The sequence below is a fragment of the Ammodytes marinus genome, assembly GCF_949987685.1.
Source record: "Ammodytes marinus genome assembly, chromosome: 12".
NCBI lineage: Eukaryota > Metazoa > Chordata > Actinopteri > Uranoscopiformes > Ammodytidae > Ammodytes > Ammodytes marinus.
The window spans coordinates 3191033-3214032 of NC_137216.1; the positions used below are offsets into that span (position 1 = coordinate 3191033).

The 23000-nt window shown below is 42.7% G+C and overlaps 1 protein-coding gene across 1 annotated transcript in view; it reads right to left on the bottom strand.

The window, feature by feature from the left end:
• Positions 1-15357, bottom strand: part of lrp1bb (low density lipoprotein receptor-related protein 1Bb) — a gene marked incomplete at both ends in the record, with an annotated part of 302818 nt that extends 287461 nt beyond the window's left edge. The window contains one exon of the mRNA XM_080038312.1: positions 15270-15357. Within this exon, the coding sequence (XP_079894438.1) occupies positions 15270-15357 (88 nt within the window). The remainder of the gene's footprint in view (positions 1-15269) is intronic.
• Positions 15358-23000: the final 7643 nt, after the last annotated feature.

The window sequence follows — 23000 nt, forward strand, 5'->3', positions numbered from 1 at the left end:
CAATTATTTTTTATTGGCAAATTATTGTTAAAAAGCAAAACTGTCTTTTTTGAAGTTTAAGTATTTGACTCCTGGGCTATTATGAGTTGTGGAAATTAATATCTTTTATTGACTAACTTTATGTGTAATGGGCATTTTTGTCTTCATAGAAAAAACAATCACTTAATTGATCAATAATCTACAGTAAATATCCTGAACGGTATATTCAAAAGCATGGTCTTAGTCTTCATGATTTAATAAACTTTCTGTATAATGCCGAGTGAAAGCATTCATGATGCTTCGTGTGTATATCTCTCATTGTACACTATGCATTGATGCCCAGTCAGTGCCAAACAATGTGTACTTGCAAGCCCGTAACCTACATTGTATTTATGTTGTTCATTACTGTTTTAAATGTAAATGTTGTTTATGTCTATATATAGAAATCTAGGTTTCTACTGTATAGAAATTGGGCCTTTCAACTTGAAGTTGAAGCAGCTTTGTGTAATGAGATTGAAGAGTGTGCATGTCAGTGATCAAGCTTAACTTATCAAGTTTGCACATGGCATCTCACCCACCCAGCCTTGGCTCCGTGTGGACATCACATATTTTTGTCATTGTTTGTGTAACTCAATATGTTTTACCATTTGTTTCCATAATTATTTGATGTTTTTCTGTATGCTCAGGTTCACAGTGACCTAGTCTAGAATACATTGGTTGTTGGTTACATGTCATGCTGTTTTGCTTGGTTCTATCATTTACTTTTGATTAGATAATTATTTTCTGTCTCTGTAATTCCACTTTGTTATGATGAAGTGCATTATTCTGTAGATACATTTTATTTAATACGACCATAAGCATGAACTATATAAAAGCACATCAGTCACAAAAGGATCCTGACACAATTGTGTTAGTTGTGTATTTCATTGTGCTGCTTATCGCTTGTCTTTCCAGTACGGCACAACCTATATCCAATCCTGACAACGATTCATCAAACTTTTCTCAGAGGGATCAGAAGAACTGTCCTTTGTACACCCACGTGGGTCATTTAAAACTCTTCCTTCAAAAGCAAGCAACCAAACATGTATAGCACCATCCATTACAACAGCGATAACACCTATGTCACCAAACAACGCTTCTGCAATCTGTTGCTGGGAACAAGTGCTGCATGCATAATGCAAGTCAACACAAGTGTCACTGCAGCGTCGTGGAAAATGAATGAGTATGAAGGCTTCCATCGCTCGACAGTGATTAAACATTTCCAAAAAAGGACGTTGCACTTTGTCACCGCTTTTCTTCAGTCCCTAAAATACCTTTACGAGCGCTGTCTGTGCTGCCGTCTGTTCAGCTGGCCCCTGACACAACTGTAAAATGAGCTTTCCTTTAGAATTGTGCCTCCGATTTTTATCCTCCTAATTCCTTGGCCAGGGATGAAAGCAGGAGCGCAACATGAAAGAGAGCGAGAATTAAGACAAGACAGGCAAGCAGAAGAAAAGAGAGCATATTAAAACAATGACAATACCACGCTGTGTAAGGGCCATGGGACAATAGCGTCAGGCAAAAACTGTCAGTCCACAGTATTGACCTCGCAAGAGTGCCGAGCAAAAAAAAAAACTAGCCTGCACTTAATGGATTGCATGAAACGAGGCAAAGTTTAAATTGTCACTCTACACACAAATGTTGTCTGTGGCCAGAAATGTTAAAGAGTTTTGAAAGGAGCAACACTCGTCGCGTAATTGCTGCCGCCGCAAAGGGATTTTGTTTGTTAAGAGACAGGGCTGAAACACACTGATTGGATGGTTAATTGGCATTGTGCCCATCACTTCCATTGAAAAAGGCTGGCTAAAGTAAGTAAACATTCGCAGTGATCACTGTCCTTGGTTAAGCCTTTCTACTTACGGATTGCTTTCAGAATGTGGGGCGAGATGAGTTTTTGATGTGTGAAAGAAGCTGAATGGAAAAAAAATACAAAATTGCACCAGTCAGTGGCTGCATGAACAAAAACAACATGGGGTCACTTGTCCTCAACAAACAACCCCCACTTTCTAGAACCAAACAATGCTTTATTAAATGTGCATGACTTCACATATTAGCCACACATTTAAAGCCAACATCTTGTGATGACGTTAACCACAAGCAAACATGTCTCCAATAGTGAAACTCTACCGTGGTGTGACCTTTACTTGACCATTCTCTACCATTGATTGGTCCCCTCCCAGAGCATGAAGTTCAATTTACACCTCATTACTGCCGCGCTCCTCACCGTAAACATGTTAATGGATTTTTAACACACATATTTGCACATGTATGCGTGCCTGCGTCACACACACACACACATGCACGCACACACACACACACACACGCACGCACGCACACACACACACACACACACACACTCAAATGTGTGTAGACTTTTTATACGCAGTCAGGTTTATTTAGCGTTTCTTGGATACATGATTTTGCTACACTCAAACTATTTCACACAGTTTTCTTAATATGAGCCCACACCTTTGTGCCTGAGTGGCTATAGCACAGTCGTCTAGCAGGGAGGGGAATAGGCTCTTTTCAGTGTGAAGTCTGAATGCTTTTCGTATTATTAAGTCCAAATTCTATGAAAGTCTTGTGAAGTAGAGAGCATAATTAGCCCCCAGGTGGGAAAGCATGTGTGAGCGTCTGTGTGTTAGCCTGTGACAGAGCTGCAACACCTACATGTGTAACCCCCAAGTTGTGTTTGGCGCACGCTAGAAGAGTGTGTTATACTGAAAGAAAGAAAAAAATGAAGAATGCCAAGCTTTTTGTATGATCAATGAAATAATGAAAAGCCATAGACCAATTTTTCTAAATTAACAGTATGAAATTGCGGGACCATACCAGCAGGTAATTGATTCAATTCTATTAAAAAATGCAGTAATGCAAAAAGGAGTTCTGTTATCCTTGATTCACAATGAAGATTTGCTGTGTACAACGCTCAATATAAGATGTAATCAGTAAGCAGGATAGGCACAGCAGTTCTGACGTCACTGTGTGGATTAAAGAGTCCATGCATTTCCCAGGCAGAGAGCAGGGCTATACATCTAATCAAATCAAATCATGGTGTTGGGATGGTCTATTAAACAATGAAGTATCAAGAATGAATTGAAAAAAAGTACGAAAACTAAAAATTGACTGAAATAATACAATTCTTTCTTCAAAATGACAAACAAATCGAGCACTATATCTTCGATGGCTGACGTGTCCGAGGCCACCGAAACAATCACATCTAGAGGGGCTCTTTATTTCTCTGGGGGGTTTTCCCTCTTGGCATGGGGCTGTGTTCAGGAACAACTGCTGCCCTTATCAGGCACTGCGCAGTGAGAGATACCTGTGACAGCAGACATGTTTAAAGGGGCCCTAGTGCTTAATCTCTGGTCCCTGCTATACGGAGCAGTAAGGCACATCACTAAAGCAAGATGAGAAGTGACTGTGCGCATTTCAAATCAGTCCCGACGCGAGAGGTGTGCAAAACCACGAAGCATGAACGGGAGCGCAGCTTGCTCTAATCGTATCAAAGACTTCTCCAAACAAACATGGGTGAACTGTGATTGATGGGGAACACAGTTAATAAGAGAGAGAGGGAGAGGGAGAGGGAGGGTGGCGGACGGGCGGGCGGCTGGAGATCGATAGCAAGCTCGGAAGCATGTTAGGGAATCATACCGAATCAGATTGGTGACAGCTGGTGGTGATGTATTTGGCAATCTAATTTTAACACAAAGTAACTCAGTGATAGTAGCAGCGCCGCCACAAGAAGACTGAACTCAATCCTTGCGGGGCCGGCGGTATCACAGCTGTTGCCAGTGAATTGTGTGCTCGTTGCAGGTGTGTGTGTGTGTGTGTGTGTGTGTGTGTGCGTGCGCGGGGGCAGCAGAGCCCCGTTTCATCTCTGATTTTCAATTCACGCGCCTCTGTCATGAAAGTGCATTAAATTATTCATCCTCCAGGGCGATATCACAAATATTTTAGGGCCCAAAAAGCAGCTTCCACTGCAGTGTCGGGGTCGGACACAGACTGGCTCATCAAAATTGATATTTTGAAAGAAAGAGACTGGTAGATATTTTTAGTGCTGCCCTTAAAAAAACATGAATAGCGGATGACCATAAAACGGCTGCAGCCACCCGTTGCTTCCCCTCAGTCTAACTGGATCCTGACTAGAAGGAGCTCGCCTGGATGCCAGCCACGACACAGACAGGGCATAGACATTCATTTTTGGAAGAAGCTTTGTCTGTGTGCGTGTGTATGTGTTTTCTATATGTGTGTGTGTGTGTGTGTGTGTGTGTGTGTGTGCGTGTGTGTGTGTGTGTGTGTGTGTATGGTATACAATACATTGCGCTTTCCATATGCCTTCTTTAGATGCTGTTACCTTTTACACTGCCCTGCCTCTTTACTTAAGATCATTTCAATCCGTGCACTCATCACCGTCTGCTTTATGGCTGAAATATACTGCGTCTCTTTAAAGACAATGGCTTGAGAGAATGACTTCAAAAAACAAACAAGGGAAGAACAAAGGAAAATATCTACACTTCTGTGGTGAGCTGTTACTCTTCTTTAGCATTTTATGTTAAAATCCATAAAGGATTATAAAGTGGATGTACATTATAATGAAACACCTCAATGGCTCAATATCTCTTAATTGCTCAGAGCGCCAATTTTGTCTTTTAGGAAGGACACAGCACAGCATCGACAACTGGCCTTAGGATTGGTCTGCTGAATGAAGCTTGTTGGGGGATGGATGAATCCCTCTCCTGTTCTGCTTTTTCTGGGCCAAGTCTGCATGACGGAGGCCCTGAGCCCTCGCTCTGTGCCAGGTGGCAGCTGGGAGAGAGAGTCCCCAGCCAGGCTTCACTCTGCTCCTCTGGCCACCACCAGGCCACACAGGGCCCCCCAACAACCAGCACCCCTGACCCTGCAGATTGGAGGTGGTATGCCTATAGCAATAACCGCTTTGTCTTTTGTGCCGGAATTCAAAGACAGAGTCAGTGATTCTGGAGAACAGTTATCCAAATCAGTGAATATCTCCTCACGATCCGTTACCTATACGTACTGTGTGTGCGCTGAAAGAAAAATCCAGTGTAAATACACAGCATTGGCTCTACAAACGTGTGTTTAAACAAAGGGGGGCCCACCGCAGCTAGTAACCTGCCGTTTACAGAGCCTTCACCGTTTATTAACTATGGATTTATTTTCAACACACACACAGTATGTACATGAGATGAGATATTCACTGGTTTTGACAAATAAAAGTGTTTTGGACAACAAGCATTCTCCAGAATCGCTGACTCCACCTTTAATCGGTCGGCCAATAATTGCAGAGAAAATCACCATTTTAAAATGATGCTAGACAGTATGTTCCTGCAAAAAAATAAAATAATCTAAAAATTCACTGAGCCTATCACTTTAAATCAGAAAGTGGTGCAGCAGCAAGAGAGGAGCATCCATCTCCAATTTATTCACCGAGATGAAATTTCTGCTGTGTCTGGTGGTAAGGACATTAGCAGGAAATGTTCTCAGGCCACGCAAAGTGATGAATCAAATCTTAAAGTATTAATCAGCGAGATGCTTGTTTGTTGGGGCTGGGCCCATAGGCTCTGTGCGTACAAGCTCATACATTAACCGGGGGGATCTCCATATTGCCAGTTTAATATTTTGGATGTGAGTGTGCCAAGAAATATAACAGCCTCTCTCCAGCAACAATGAGCAAACTCTCCACACAAGGTGAATTGCTCCCCACTAAAGATGGCTACCTTTTAACTGTCTCACACATGGAGGTTGGAAGAGCCACTTAACTCTTTTTAAATGAATAGTTCATCAATGCGTTAATGTGATAGTAAATGACTGCTCATAAGACTAATACAATGCTGTCTGTGTCCTTATGTCAGACTGGAGACATGTATGAAGTGAAGAACAATAGAAAAAAACTCAACCTAGAAGCTAGCATGCAAATAAGCTACGTCCTTTTTTTTAAGAATAAACAACGGTAACCAGCGATACACATTAATGCAATAAAAGGTAGGGCTTTCCAGTTGATTGTGAAGTAACACAATCTATTCAGGCGAGGTCACTGCTCCATTAGTATTGAGTTGAAGTTGAGTTTGACGCGTATACCACAGTGCATACGTTAGCAAACGGGTCGAGAGCTAAATAAACACAGTGAAGGCCACAGTTGCAGTTTGCCTCTAGGCCAGTCTAGACAGAATGCGAGGAACAAGGTGAGAGCAACAATTGGATAAACAAAGAGCCACCGCTGCTGCATTGGACCTGGCCCCAGTCTGGGCACACACACACACACACACACAGTGCTACGCAGGGAGTCTCTCCTCAGGGTGCTGCCTTCATCCAGTTCACCTCCAGCTCTTCACCCTTTTCAAACTGACAGACAGACTTTGTGCCTGAGACAGACAGAGAAAACGTTCCCCCCTTGGAGACAATGCCCAAAAGTTGTTCCCCTAACTATCCAGGCACTATGTCTGTTAATGCTCACTAAGCTGCCGGGCCATAGGAGACACAATACTGGGTTATTGTTTAGTTTGTTCAGTTTGTGTTCCATGACTGTGCATGTGCATCGATTATCCCTCAACATTACGTTACCCTTTTATGATCGATTCTATCTTATCCATCACCCAGTAGATGACCTCATACTTAACTCGCCGTGTGAGAAGAGAGGTTTATCCCATCACTGCCCTTATGAGTCCCATTTTATATTAGCATATATTTGGCAATAAAACACTTGCGCTTATGCCCTTTAATAATTTATCTACACTTTCATTTTTTATCAAGCAGCCATTTCGGTACAAGGCTAATACCAGCTCAACAAAAAAAAGTTGAATTACCCTTCACATTTTTAATTGTTGCAACATTTTGGGAACGATATCTAATATGAAAGCCCCATGCCACCCACATAATCAAGTCTGGCCAAGAATGACAACACAAATAGATCATGTGGGTCAAACATGCAGCTGCGTCCCTCCATTGGTAATCAATGCCCACAAGTCAATTTACAGCCGATGGCTTTCTCAACCTGAGACAATCCATAACTGATTCAATTGTAACCCATTAAGACTGGCGAGAGGTGCTATGAAAGGTGACACTATCAAAATCCAATGGCTTCATTCAATAAGTGTTTTCTGTTGGGAGTCGGACCAGCCCCACCATTATACCCGCCACCTTAATGAGACGTGTGTATGTGTGTGTATGTGTATGTGTGTGTGTGTGTGTTCACTGTGTGTGTGTGTGTGTGTGTGTGCGTGTGTGTGTGTGTGTGTGTGTGTGTGTGTGTGTGTTCACTGTGTGTGTGTGTGTGTGTGTGTGCGCGCATGTGTGTGTGTGTGTGTGTGTGTGTGCTTCACTACTGCCTCCTGTGGCTTGAGGCCATGCTTCACCTCTGGCCCCCCCAGATAGATGTAGGAGCTCAATGACAGCAACACTTTACTGACATCAGCACAATGGATGTGTCAGCTGTTTTAATGTCCTTTCATCGCTTGTAAAAAGACTGAATGCAATCCTGCAAAAATAGCTGTGTGGGCACATAGATCAGATAAAGCTCAGACAAACCAGTAATGACTATTAGTGAGATGAAAAACAACTTAATATTGAGGTTTGAGTGAAATTTCTTGATCAAGCCCCCGTGTACAAACTGACGCTGACCTTCTCAACATGTTAGCGGGGCTGACAGGCTGTTCTGACGACTCGTCTGCTTTTGCAGCCAAGACGAATTCATGAAGCAATGGTCAATAAAAAGCCCCTGAAGGTAGCAAACACACGGGACATGAATGCCAATAATAACACCATCCACCGCCCACAGCTTTTTCCCCTGCAGACTTCTTCTGACTGCTGTAAGAAGAAACTATAGTGCTGCCTTTGACCAACCTTCCCCCTTCCATCCCCTCCTCTGCACTTCATTTACCATTTCAAAAAACAGCTCGAACAGGGGGAATCTACATGTGCTTTTCCCCCAGTCATGGGGTGAAGACAGGGTAGCGCCGGCCACATTTCCGTCCCGAGGATCACCTGTTGCTGAGGTGGACACTTTTTTGCTGCCTGTGTCAGAACAGGATGCGGTACGGAGAAAATTGAAACCCGCAAAGGGCCTTGCAGCTGGGAAGGCTCATTTTGTGTTAACGCTTTCCAGAAGAAGAAAAAAAAGAAGGTAAAACAGCTATGAAAACAAAATTCAGTGCAACCTTTGAAGGTCAACTGTTATTCACTACCCCAGCAGTTTTTTCTAGCAAGAAGCCTGCTCTCCATATCGACTGGACTCACCATCTGAATGTCATAGAAAGGCCTCAGCAGCATCAAAATCAGTTTGGTTGTTGGGGTTATGTGTTGCTTAAGGCAAGTGATTGACACAATCTTCATTTTGTTTTCTATTTATCATGTCCAACTGCATTTTAGTGACCAATGTCCTGTCTCCAAGCTGGCCATTTAAGGAGTAAGGATACAATGGTGACGTTAAGTGGACCGAGCATTAATTTAAACTGAGGAGCACTAAGGAAGCAGAGGTACAGATAATCATTGAACACACGTCAGAGAATATTAATGCCCAAATCCCTTAGTGTAGCATGCTCTTTCTATAACACCGACAGTCTTGCTTTGATCACATAGGGATTAAATAGATCTGTATTGTGTTTTTATGTAAATGATTTAATGTGTGATACTAGAATGATCCATGGAAAAAAAAACTTTATAAAAAATAAAAAATAATGTTATGATGGCAAAATATTTATTATTAAATAACTTATGATTCCATTATTAGTTTTAGATGAATGTGTAGCAGTACTTAGCTTTTATTTCAATGTTGTGCCAAACATTTACCTCATTAACATTAACCCTGCCAAGACACCTATTCAGCATAAAACATTTATAAGATGTCTTTGAGTAACACACATACACAAACCTCTGTTATTACATTATGTGCACTTCCATTTACTGTGCTTTTATTTGTAAACCTCATAGCAGAAGAAAAGACAATAAATGCTACAGCCTAAAGTTTACCCGCAGGCTTTTTTTAATCCTCTCCCAGGATTTTTCCAAGTATCTGGAGGTACATTGAAAAACAGGGATGGTGGATTTTTTAATTACAAATATGCAGTAAGCGTATAATACACAATTTGTGTTTCTTTTAAGAAGATATTGCAATGGTTGAATGTTATTATTTTTTCTTTACCTTGAGGGATTTCAAGTCTACTTGTCTAAATCATCTCAAGTTGAATAAGCCTCTAAACAGCTTTGGTATTTAGATTGGCAAAGCAAGGCAAGTTTATTTATATAGCACAATTCAGATACAAGGCCATTCAAAGTGCTTTACAGGGGCAAGATTAAAATACATACTACACGTTAGAAAAGCGAATCAATAGAAATAGAAATTTAAATAAAATAAGAATTACAGGTTAAAATGGAAACAAAACAGTCTTCAGACTTGATTTAAAAGAACTGAGAGTTGCAACAGACCTCAAGTTTTCTGGGAGTTTGTTCCAAAGATTTGGTGCATAAAAACTAAAAGCTGCTTCTCCTTGTTTAGTCCTAACTATGGGGACTGTAAGTAGACCTGTCCCAGACGACCTAAGGGCTCTGGACGGTTCATAACGTATCAGCAGATCAGTAATGTATTTTGGCCCTAAACCATTTAGGGCTTTATAAACCATCATCAAAAACCAACATTGCTATGTTTCATATCTGGTGTGTTGGCTCTAAATCACAGTATTGTTATGGAAAACACAGTGCAGGAAACATGTTGAATAAAGAAGAGATAGACTTTTTTTTTTATCTCAAAAATTGGTCAGTTCTAGCAAAAGCCTTTAACTGTGTACAAGAGATTTGCAGTCTTGCTATGCTGCGAATAGAACTCGTTATTTACATGGCAAAGGACTAGAATGTGAGGAATCAGGGATCAAATGCCTTCAAGGTTTCGTTTTATATTTCTTTATAAGTCCTTGCCAAATGCCATATTTACTTGAAAGAGTTGCCTGTGTCTGTAATCATTCCTCCTGTCGATAACCAGCTGTAAACATGACTACAGAGACACACTCCAAAGTCCTCCTTCTGTTCACTAGTACATTCTGAAGTGCAGCTCCAACATATATTCATACAATATAATACTCTGGCTTAAGTATGCTGAATTACAGGGGGCGCCTTTAGCTCAGTTGGTAAGGCGTCCCCCTCCCGGGCCGGGCCCAGCAGCAGACCCGGGTTCGATTCCCACCCGCGGTCGTTCTCTGCATGTCACTCCCCTCTCTGCCCCATTTCACCTCTGTCTCTCTGCACTATCAATAAAGCGTAAAAATGCCCAAAAAATATCTTTAAAAAAAAAGTATGCTGAATTACTAAAAATAGTGGTCATCCTCATAACGATTGATGTACTATGTAGCGTTCTTGTCTGTGTTTTGTCTGTGTTCAGAATGTATCAATCCGGTAAGGTTCAGCAAAAGGAACGCTGTTAAAAGAGTGGGATTTGGTACAAAACATATTTGAAAGACACCACATGATCCTTTTAACCCGGGCTATTGAAGTTTCATCTGAACTTCAAGGTCGCTGGATTGTGTGTCTTGCGGTGACATTGTGTTTAAGTACGAAAGAATTGCTAAACAGCCAGTGCGGAGAGAGTGGCAATAATTGCACACACAGGACAACTCTGTCAACCTGTCAAATAGAATGTATTGTATGTATGTGTTTCATGTCGTGTTTGGATTTTTCTTATCGTATCCCTGACACCGTCCCCTCGTTTTTTCCCCCCTCCACATTGCTGACTTCATCTGGCTTTACCTTGGAGTGCACACATTTTGTATAATATTACTAGCGCATACAGGTATTCTGTGTGGACTTCTTTGTTTTTTTTTATTTTGAGAATGTGCATTCCTTATGTGGCAGGAGCTCTCATCCAGGGATCCATTGAGGCTGCTGCAGTGGGAATAACCAGGGGACATGAGGACTGTCCTCCAGGGATTTGCATAACTGCATTGTGCGGATGCCATTTTGTTTGAACCTAAACTATCCTCCTGAACTCCGAGTAAAGCTTTAAACCACTCACTGTGTTCACCATCACGGATAAGGGACATTATTGCTCCCTTCATTGCTCTGGTCGTGGACTTGATGTGCATTCTAACAGCTTTGGACTTTAGTTCACCTCACTCCCAATGTATTTTGCATGTTACCTCCCTCGCACTTTTTTTCATTTTCTTTGTCGCCGTTCTTTTTAGCTGTGCAGTGTTCCTTTCAGCTTTCAAATTTGGTGAGTTTTTAATTAGGTCTCCTGTTCCCCGAAATAGTGACTGATTTTGGCACATTTTTATAAAATGCATCTCCTGCCCCCAAAGTGGCCTTGATCAAATGACTGTGTTTTTTCAAAGGGCTATTACAAAGAGAGACATTGAACAGACCAGTGACATATTATAAAATGATGTGAGGTAAATCATATTTGGACTACAGTAATGTTTCAATTTACTATTGATTTGGGTTGGGCATATTTGAATTTGTCATAGTGCTGATATTTTAGGTTTGTGCTGTGTGTTTTATTGGGCTTTAGTAGTACATATACCTTTCCCTTCTTTCAATGGAGAGACGGAAAACAAAACAAAACTTGTTTGAACTGTATCGTGATTACAAAATTGTGAGTTCTCACCCTGGGTGACTACAGAAGCCCACATGGGTCCAGTATGGGTAAGGTTCCTAAAAACAAAGAATCGTACAAGTGCCTCAATTGCCAAACTTAATGCTTTCTCTTCATAACAGTCTGATGACATGAACTGGGTCATTTCTTTCCCAGTCTTTTCAAAGCTCCATCAGAGCCACTCAAGACATTCTGAACTGTTTTCACTCGCTGAGTTGTACTCTTTGAAAGTTAGTGGAGCGCCTCTTAAAAATATTTCCCAGGTGTGACTCCTTTTGTCAATAGGGAGGAAGTGAAATATTAAGACAACATAATGAGTCCTCACTGATCTCTACTGGTGGACATACAGCACATAGACACTAACCAACCGCTCCATCACCCAGATATTCTGCTGCCACACATGCACACACACCGACACCAACAAACAGGCACTCAGAGACACTTCCGCGATAGTATCTTTTTCTATCCACCTAATTAGCCGCTAAAGGCAGCCTTCCCTGCATTAGCGAATGGACTTATCTGTGTCTTCCACTATGCTATCATCTTTCATGGGTTTACATTTCAAACAACCTTGAGCTGTTTGTGCTAGATGATGCTTATCTGGTCTGGTGCTGAGGTCACAGACTTTGATCAAGGGTGTTTTGATTTAAATATATATATACGTATATATACATATATATATATATATATATATATATATATATATATATATATATATATATATATATATATATATATATATATATACGACTCATTCACCGTCCTACTCATAGCTAAAAATATTGAGACACACACACACACACACACACACACACACACACACACAAAGGAGGAAAAAAGACAGGCATATGCCAGCTAGGAAGAGTGAGAGGGGGCGGGTGTCCGGTTGTGGGAGACGATCGCAGCTAGCAAACAGAGACACGGAGGAAGATGGAGAGATACTGTTTTGAACCTACATTGTTAATTAGGCACCCACTAAATCAATAATGCACAGACACTGCGGAGAATAACAAAAGACGTATTCCTACCTTCATGCTTATTTGCCCGGAGCAGCCCATAACACATCCATAAAGCCCTCTGCCTCTTTCCCCTGCTTCTTTCTTCACTCTTTAATCCCATGCGGGCCGTGTCAGCAAACTACAGGTGCAGCTCCGCTATCGTCTCACCTCTTTTGCACCGGGTCAAAGGGCAATATAGAAGTGCGATTAATCTGCGTTAATTTTTTTTTAATCACGTTAATTTTTCTGTGATTAATTAATCGAAATTAACACGTTAATTTGACAGCCCTAATATATATATATATATATATATATATATATATATATATATATATATATATATATATATACAGCCCTGGGAAAAATTAAGAGACCAGTCTGGGTTTTTCTTAAATCTTTATCTCTACATTACTTATTGATAATGCTCTAAATGACAATATTTTATTGTGAATTTGGTAGAAATGTTGTCAGCAGTTTATATAATAAAAACTAAATGTTCATTGTACTCTGACATATGCCTCTAAAGAGTGAAACAAGAGACACTGAAGATTTGGAGTGGCCTCTTAATTTTTTCCAGAGCTGTATACGTGTACTGTGTATACTGTATATATATATATATATATATATATATATATATACACACACACACACACACACACACACACACACACACACACACACACACACACACACACACACACACACACACACACACACACAGGTGCGTCTAAAAGGTGGTGTGTCTAAACTCTTCATGCCTGTAATTTTGTCAGATCAGCATGCTTGGCCCGGCCACATCTGTCGGTTCAATGTTAGATGGACACAAATGATAAGGAGTGGAGGCGCTTCCAAAGAGAAAATGCCATTCTATGAATGAACTCTGGAAATGCTTCAAATTCATGCAGAGAAAACCATGGGCTCAATGCTTGGCTGCTTCAATGTAACAATGCTTCTAACCTAAGTAGGCTAACAACCAGCTTTAGTGAACAAAATAAGAAATGCTATTATCATAACCCTCCATTAAGACAAAGCTATGTCAGATTTGTATTTATTCCTCGGTGCAAATGCAGGACAATACAGGGATGGCATCGGTTTGTAGACGAATATGTGGGTCCAAAATATACTTTCAGATCTGTGTTGTGTGTGTGTGTGTGTGTGTGTGTGTGTGTGTGTGTGTGTCAAGTTCAGTGCTTGGCTGCAATGCTGCCAAACACAAAGTCTTTTTTCAAAATTCAGGTGCATCTTCCGGGAGTACCAGGGACAAATTCATCTTTCCATTTCACGCACAGCCAGGGGTAAACAGTGTTTTTCTTGCCTACTGCGATCGCCACCCAGGCAAACTCTGAGTCCCTGTTTTCCACGCTGTGTTGTGGGGAGGCATTTCAAGACATTAGGGACGGTCCCTCACAACAAGCAAAGCAGACTCTGCACAACACACACCCATTACTATATGCTGGAGACTGGCTGTCCATCCATGCCATAGGCTACTATAAAGCCTATGTTTTTGTATCTGATTTTACGATGCAACTGCAATATTTCTGACACTAATAAAGTGTGCCCAATGTCAAGGTAACTCAGCTTTTCTCTCCTAAACTTGGAATCAACAGACAGTAGCAAGTTGAAGCAAAGGGATGCACAATTCACATTTCCTCTAAAATTAAGAAGCCTGCTGACTTTGTGGATTCTCACAGTTTATTAAAACCTGCCATTTCAATGAGTAAACCTCTAAGAATGTAGCTGTCAACGATTATATAGGCACTGAATCATTGTGATTGAGCTTTATTCTGAGAACGAAACAGCCTGATATGAGTGAAGTAAGTATAGGCTTTGCCCTTAGTTATCTTTCCATCCACATATGACACTAAGAGGAAACACCTGCCGATTGTGGAAACCAAATGAAACAGCACTCAGCATGGATACGGGCATGCCGGTAATTAATGTGACATAATTCAGATTCTCACATGCAACAGAAAATGAGTTCCTCGACATGACTCCTGTGAGGTTTGCTGCACGCCGCATCGTAGACCTAGAGTTGACCGTGCGGAACTATAGTCCCATCGATCGCGTCTCCGTCAACGGCCAGCAATACAGTCTACCGCTCGGAGGAGACACACAACACACTTTGGCACAGGGATATGTTCACCTGCTGCACCGTAGGATAGCGCTGCCTGCTACGCGTCTGCAGTCACTGATTATATTCTCTCTGATTCTATTCTAGCTCTAAAAAGCATCAGAAATGTTCCTGAAAAATACAAATAAATAAATAGTATTGCCTATATTGCTAAAGCTCTACCATATGCGCACAATGAGTTGTTTCTAAATGTGGTAGCCTCTATATACTGGGGTTTATCAGCTGCGACGCGTTACAATGAATGCCACATTGTAACATCTTGAACGGTGACAGAAAAAAGATGCAGAGTTCTTAATGTGGCATCCCGCACAGAGCAATGCGATACAATTCAAATGAAAAAGATTGACAATCAATTTTGGGTGATTAACTATTGGACTGCCTTTGAATGGAAAGCAGAGATGTATAATGGGGAAGCAACTATATATGCACAACCCCACACTGCACTAACAACGGCCCGCGTAAGCTACGTGGAGCCAAGTTTCATTGGGACTGCGCATCCCCAGACGGCCCGGTAACGGCTTTTTACCTTTTCCCTCGTCCTCGGCGGCGGCGCACGGAAGAAATAATCCCGAGAACTGCAGGGCTAGGCAGGCGAGCAGGAGAAACTCGGACATGTTTTATGGAGACAGAGAGCGGGGCTGTAAAGAGCCACGTTTGCTTCGCTCTCCTGGTCCTTGGTCCCTCTGCTCCTGGCTCCGGGGTACGGGGGTCCGGGGTCCACTACTCTCCCCCTCCGCCACCACCACCACCACCGCCTTTACCCGGTTGCCGAGCGCCGGTCTTTGGTGATGTCCAGCAGCCGAACCAGTGCGCAATACAGAGCAGAGCAGTGCAGCGCTCCCCTCCCGCTCCGCGACATACACACATGCACACTGCCGCCGCCGTTCTATACAGCGAGCAGGCGCATCGGGAGAGACGGCAGGACTGGATGAGATGAGAGTCAGTTGTAGGCAAAAAGGCACCACAGCACACCGGGAAGGCGGGTGGTGAGAGAGTATACGAGAGGATAAAGAGTAGAGCGTACGTATCCTGTCTTTTTTTCCTCAATGATTAAATGTGCCGTCAAGGTGGCGCAGCTCCTGCCTCGCCTGCATGTATCATAGCTACTATTATATTGCTAAGCTGTGTGTCAGTGTAGGCAATGGGTGTCAGTCTAGAGGTAGGAGGGTGGACCTCAAAAACAGAGGAAAAAGTCAATGAATGTAGGTAGGATGAGGAGGCATGAGCAATATCACGCTCTCACCACATACTGTAGTCTCCATAACAAGTCAGGCATGTACAGGAGTTAAATGGTCTGCACAGAAAGACTCATACAGAATTAGTGTGTATAGCCATTCAATCTTATACAATTGCAGTGCGTAAAAGGTGTACAACTGTGACATAAGACACACGTTTGAGCTGACAAGGGCAACCCGAACTGTCACCCATTGGACCACAAAGAGAACACTGCATATATGGATGGAAAAGGAAAAAGCTGACTACATGACAGGGAAGAATAATTTACTGAACACAATGTAATTCATGTTATGTTATGTTATGGTGTGTGTGTGTGTGTGTGTGTGTGTGTGTGTGTGTGTGTGTGTGTGTGTGTGTGTGTGTGTGTGTGTGTGTGTGTGTGTGTGTGTGTGTGTGTGTGTGTGTGTTTTGGACTGAAGCACAGCAAAAAGAAAAGGAAACTTGACAGACGCCTGACTCCATTGAGATGTATTGCTGAGATAAGCCTCCCCTTTGGTCAGCCATTGTAGCCCACTTCGCTCTGAACCCTTTTTGGCTTCTCTTGCAGTTTCCATTGAGACATAACAAGGGATTGTGCTTGTTAGCTAGGGATTACTAATGGTGGACATTTTGCAGGTAGTACTCTTGTACCAAATTAGTTGACACGTGATAACTCTTTCTCTTTCAAAAATAATTCGAATGTTTTAAATTGAAATGCCTAAGGACCCATGGTAAAAACACTGAGATTTTTTTTTTTTTTTTTTACAGAAACCAAAAATGTGTGAAAGAGGCTGGAGATATTTTCTTTACAAATCCACAAACTCAAATACGACCACATAATCAAATGTGACTTCTTTTTTTAAATGAAACAGTTACCATAGAGAAGGACTCCATGGTTTAATTAGACATAGCCTACATGTTCTGAGATTGTATCCAACCCCTTGTATACAGGAGAAGAATCACACACCAATCGCTTATTGGTGGAAACAGTGAAGATTTTAACCTTTAATCAACACACACCTGGGTTGTTTCTTGCAATACTTTATCTTGTAAAATGGCTAAGAATGGATGTTTGACCCTTGTAGTAGTATATCATTCCAGCACCATAATTCATTTCTGTCAACTCCACGTAGCCATTCCTCACGATTCTCACATTTTTCCCTGTGCAATTCTAGTTTCAGCGTCTTTTGTGAAATGAAAATCTCTTATTGTGACATTGTCAAACTATTCTCGTTCGGGGATACAATGTACTGTTTGCTCTTCATGGCTATGCCCCCCCCCCCCCCAGCATAAGAGGAGGCAGAAGGAGAATGGCTCAAGGGAAACCACTGAAGAAGATTGCAGGCGATCAGTCTCAAGGTGCATTTAATGTGCTGTGATCACATCACAGGATCTTCATCATCAGCGCAGGAGCCCTGGAGCGACTACTGAACAGACCTTGGGCTGAAATGTTTTCGTCCGTTGCTGTTTCTAATGTCATGAAGGAAACTCAACTTAAATCAAAGGGAACACAACCACAAAGTGTTTTAGGATTTTTACATATGCTATAGGAGGAGATATTCACTGATTTTGACAACAAGTGATTTTGACAAAAAGCATTCTCTAGAATCACTGACTCCACCTTCAAATTGTTCTGTCCAATCATCATGTGTGTTTCAGCTCGATAACACATGCAGTGTGTTTTGTGGAGAAACATTGTTCATTCACCATGAAAACTATCAGAAATGACTTGTTTTTTGATAGATTTGTTCTTGTATTTCTTTGTTGTATGTTTGACCTGTATGGTCCAACAGTTAGTGGTTGTCACCAGGAAGAAGGCAAGAAGGCAAACCATTTGTGTGCGTTCTCCTGGACTGGTCAAGTGTCTCAGATGTACAAGGTAAAGTAAAAGGTGGTGTGTGCAGCCATAGTGAAGACTGCCCACACAGCAGCAGGCTTCACATGGCTGGGCCACAGGATAATACAATACAGTACAAATCTCTCTATGGCCAGTCTACTCTCTGAACCTTTTTACAACGCTTTGTTATCTTCATCAATTTACTACATGTTGTCTGGTGCTTTTAGCGATGAGAATTGACTGTTAGCCAGTAATGCTTTAGATCTAAGACTAATAGGTGGAGACTGTTTGCAAACGAAGCACCAAGTATATAGTCTCTCTGTTAATAACTATCTCTTGACCTAATGACGTTGAGAAATGGAGCACTAAATGAGCACTTAGTTCTATTCACACACCCTCTTTAAAGTTGTCCACTTAATGCATATGATACATCAACACGTATTCATTAGCCAGCGTTGTCCCTAGCTATTAGTGCTATACTCCGATATAAGCAGCCATGTCCTGTCACACCGTTATGAATTCATTAAGCAAAACACTGTTTTAAGGTGACACAAAAATTGCATCTCAGATGAGATGGCAACACGCCTAACTTTGAAGCGGAACGATCTGTCGTGTTTCATTATTGACTTGTCACAAAGAATGAGGAAGTCCATGTCTTCAAGCCCATATTCCTCATCTGCTTTTTTCTAACTGATGTGGTGGCATAGTTTTTTTCTGCTTCTGAAAACAACAACAGATGAATAATAATTTCATGAGGCCTTTATTTATTTGTTTCCCTCTGAGTGCCAAGAGCAGACTGCATTTACCATCACAATCATAGAGCTCCATTTTGATTGAACCGCTTCAACTGTTCTCTGACCGTTCTAAAGTGCCCTCCTTATATTCAGGGTGATTCACATACTCACTATCGCTGTGTTAGTAAACATGTTATGCCTCTTCTGTTCACCTTTACCCAAAAGTCATCCACCTATACACAACCCCCACTGGCTTAAATGTAACGCTCTTTTGGATAATGCGAGTGTGTCCGTGCACAAAGAAGGCATGCACCTGTCAATAGCGGTAAGGCTCACTGTGGTCCAGCAGGTCTTGGCTTCGGTGCAGATGTGTCAGTGGGAATCAAGAGGCAGCCTTATACCAGTGAATGGCATAGGGCTAGTAGGGGCAGACTAGCCGCTCATGGCTTGTGTGTCACTCACTTTGCGGTACAGGCCTTGACCTGCATGACTATAGATGGAGCCTGTCATGACTGTACACACTGACATGCGGCAAACACAGTGGCTCTTCTTGACCTCTGTGGGCGTACGTACATCTGTTTGAGGTGGTGACGCTCGCAGGGTTGTTTGTTCTAGCACCGGGCCCCTCGGAGCTCCTCTCAATGACTGACATGAGTGATGGCACACTGGCACTCACAATGCCAGCCTTTGCCGCCCGCATTCGGCTTCACTTATCTACTCTTGCCTTTGGATGGCTCCAAAATTAGCTGCAGCAAATTGACCCTGCTTGACCCACTGTCATAGTCGCAGGCTCATTAAATCGCTAATATAGCTCAGTCGCTGTGTGTTGTCTTTTTGCCCAGAGCCTATAGCCTGAGCATTCTTCCCCTGCTGGGTGATGGCAAGATCCCATCGAGAAGTCAAAAACAATTTCATAAAATGAGGAATGAGCAGCCGGCAAATGTGTTCTGACGTGCGTTTTGTTTCTGGTGACAGTTATTGGCCAGAGAAGTGCAGAGATGAGATGCACTGAGTGGAGGTTGGTTCAGTCTTGCTGTGGAGGGGCCAGCGCAGGCCTCTGCAAAGGACCATGGAGTGGTCTTTCCCCAGGGGGTCTCCGTCCCTGTTATTCAAGCATAGTGATGACAGGTCATCTGCTACATGAATCACTGCACTCTCATCATGCCAAAAATGACTTGTGTGTTTTTGTTAAAGGCTCATGTAAACCCTGTTGCAATATGTCAGTCTAATTTACAGGGAAAAGCTATTTCCCGTGTGAGGGATATCACCAGCATCAGACTGATTTAAGAGTGCTCACTGGCAGTAGCAAACACAACATTATCCTTTTGGTATTTCCCGTTCTACATATGATATGGATGTTTTTTTACTTACACGGAAGTCATCAACAGCTAGCGTCCCTGTAGAAAAAAGACGTTATTGCGAAATGTGATCCTTCCTCAATGCAATTTCATACACATCTCAGAGGAGATGAGCATCATACATTTAATTCTCACAAAAAAAAAAATAGAATAGCCGTGGAGCCATTTCCTGTGCTAGTACTAAGCTGTTTGAAGAGCAATTTCAACAAAGCAATTTCAAGTTAATTACCTTTGTGTGAAAAAAAAGATCCCACATTCTGTATTTATTCATGAGTGAGTGAGAAAGCCAGGTCCGGTAAGTAGAGGAACAGCATGGCACCAATACCATTTTGAACATCCTACTACAATATTTTTGTTCTATTATTACTTGTTTAAATATATGATTTTAAAAATTATACCAACACGTGTTATCAGCCTTGAGGGAAAACAAACAATCAGACACACGCTCACACTCATACTCTTTTCTCTGTGGCGGGCCCTGACTTACTACTGCCATCTAGGGATACATAAGAACGCTGGTTAAATACTGCCTCATGCTCACTTTACAGTCACTTCCAGGCACTGCATACTTCATATCACAATGAAAGTAACAATCCAAAAATGACAAATAAAGTAGATGCAGTGTGATATTTTCTTCCAAAAAAAAAATGCTTTCTCTTGTAAGAATGCCATGCAGTCTTCACTATCCCACAACATAGCCTAAATGTTGTCTGTCCATATGTCTTTCTTCAATTATTTGCAATATGTTTGTGGTAGTTCCCAGTGGACGGCATGAAGCCAGGCAGAGGGCTGGAGGAGATGAGCCACAAACACAGAGGGAGCCGCTCGCCCGTCCATCCCACTCTCACACAGCTGGAAACCACTCCTCCTGAATAATGAACTCAATCTCAGCTCTGCCTCGGGGGGTGTGGACCTTGGAGCCGCCCTCAGCTTAGTGCAAAGGCTTTGTTGCCCGCGCATTCGCTCGCCACACACACACGCATGCACACACTCACACACTGTCATTATTTTCTGCCACAATAGTTCTGAGTTCTGTTAGAAATGCCCCACTGATTGACAGTAGAGGAGAAAAAAAAACGAAGACAGGAGCAGAGCCGGGAGAGAATGGAAAGGGTGGTGATGGCTTCAGCGTGGAACAGTGAGATACAGAGGGGCTGGGACATAGGAGTGTGTGTGTGTGTGTGTGTGTGTGTGTGTGTGTGTTTGTGTGTGTGTGTGTGTGTGTGTGTGTTTGTGTGTGTGTGTGTGTGTGTGTGTGTGTGTGTGTGTGTGTGTGTGTGTGTGTGTGTGTGTGTGTGTGTGTGTGTGCGCGAGTTGAACGAGCTCAATATCAGTTTCCCATCAGCTCGACCCCCTCTACCTCTGGGGGATCTCCGCGCAAAGTGTTACTGAGGAAAGGGGAAGAAGAATCGGAAAAAATAATTCAGCGTTGGTTGGGTTGTCGGTGTTGGTGGTGGTGGGCACACACAAGGGGTTGAGATGAAAGAGAAAGCCGCGGGATACCAAGCTAATGAATGGCCGCGCTTCCCTGATTGAGATTTAAGAGGCGTGGGTAGCTGGAGCTGAAGGGGGTAAGCAGCAGTGATGCGTCAGCTGACCTTTCGCGAGGCCCCCCCTCACCCCGGCAGCCTCCACGTGGAGCCCATTAAGCACAGAAATATGCCAGCTTTCTATTAGCCGTAATTGCCTCCGACACTAATGAAATCTGTGAGCCGCCCTGTATGTGTAGAGAATTTTACCAAAACCCACATGACCGCAACTTAAAGCTGTAGTGTGCAACTTCCGAGTAATTACAACAACACTGTCTGTAATCGTGCATGGATTTAATACCGTCTGCTGTATGTCCAGGATTTTTCTTAGCAGTATAATCCCAACAACTGAAACCTTTTTTGGGCTCTTCTTGGGATTTTTCTGAGCTCCTGCACCAGTGTCGGAGGGGGTTCGACACCAGTTTGTAAACGCTGCCATACTGAGAAATACAGAGAGAGTTTTGTGGAGCTGATTTGTGTCAACTCATTTGTCGATGGCTCGAATGTAACCGACATTCAATGATATGAAAAAAGTTAGGCACTATAGCCTTAAACACAGTGTCAGGGTGTGAGTCTGTTAGTCAGAGTATGAATAAACACACAGTCTGTTTCTGTGGCTTTGATAGTTCAGTGTGGTGGCCTGGGCTTCTCTCTTTCCTCTGGGCAGCCATCCTGTGTCTGTAACTCATTGTGACGGATCCACTTCACGGTGCTCCTTCTATTTCCCCAATTGTTTCACACACACACACACACACACACACACACACACACACACACACACACATCTTCTCTGCAACATCTAAATAGGTAATTATCTGACATGTTAGTGCGGGGAGGTGGCAGCCAGTGCGCTCCACGTGATCAGCCTAAAACCAAAGCCTCTACTCAGCAAAGGAATATTAATTGCCTTTTCCAAGTCGACAGGCGGTCAGGCAAAAGAGAGAGAGAGAGAGAGAGAGAGAGGGAGAGAGAGAGGGTTGCCTATCAACAAGCAGCGGCAGCTACCAACTTCCCAGCAAGGTCACTGAATGGAGTCATTGTTGTCGTCTCCTTGTTGGAGGGAGTGACACGCCAATAATGTCGGCGGTTATGTCTGCCTCTGTCGTACGGACGTGTGAAGACATGGGGTTTTTTCTCAGCTCTGAATGGGGCAGAGAGAGAGAGAGAGAGCCAAGGAAAGAGGAGAAGAGAGAGCAGCAGGGGAGAGAGAGGGAGAAAGGGAGGGAAGGAGAGAGAGAGGGAGGGAGGGAGAGAGAGCTGGAGGGAGGGAGAGAGAGGGGAGTTGCAGGATTTTGAAGGTGAAGTGACTTAAGGAGTAGGAGGAAATAAATAACCCATTATACTACATGATTTTATCGTGCCTGTGTGAAGGGGTCAGAAATCTGTTCCCTCTGATCAGTTATGGAAATTAAATATGCATCTTGTGATCTGTAAAATGTCCTCCCACCGAGCTCCCAGGTAGCGATATAGAAACAGCAATTGCAATGTAAGGTATTAGCCGTGTGCCGCAGGAACAGATTTTCACTTTTTTTTCCTTTCCCCGTTTGCCTCGGCTCATTGATATGCACTAGGGGATCTACACTG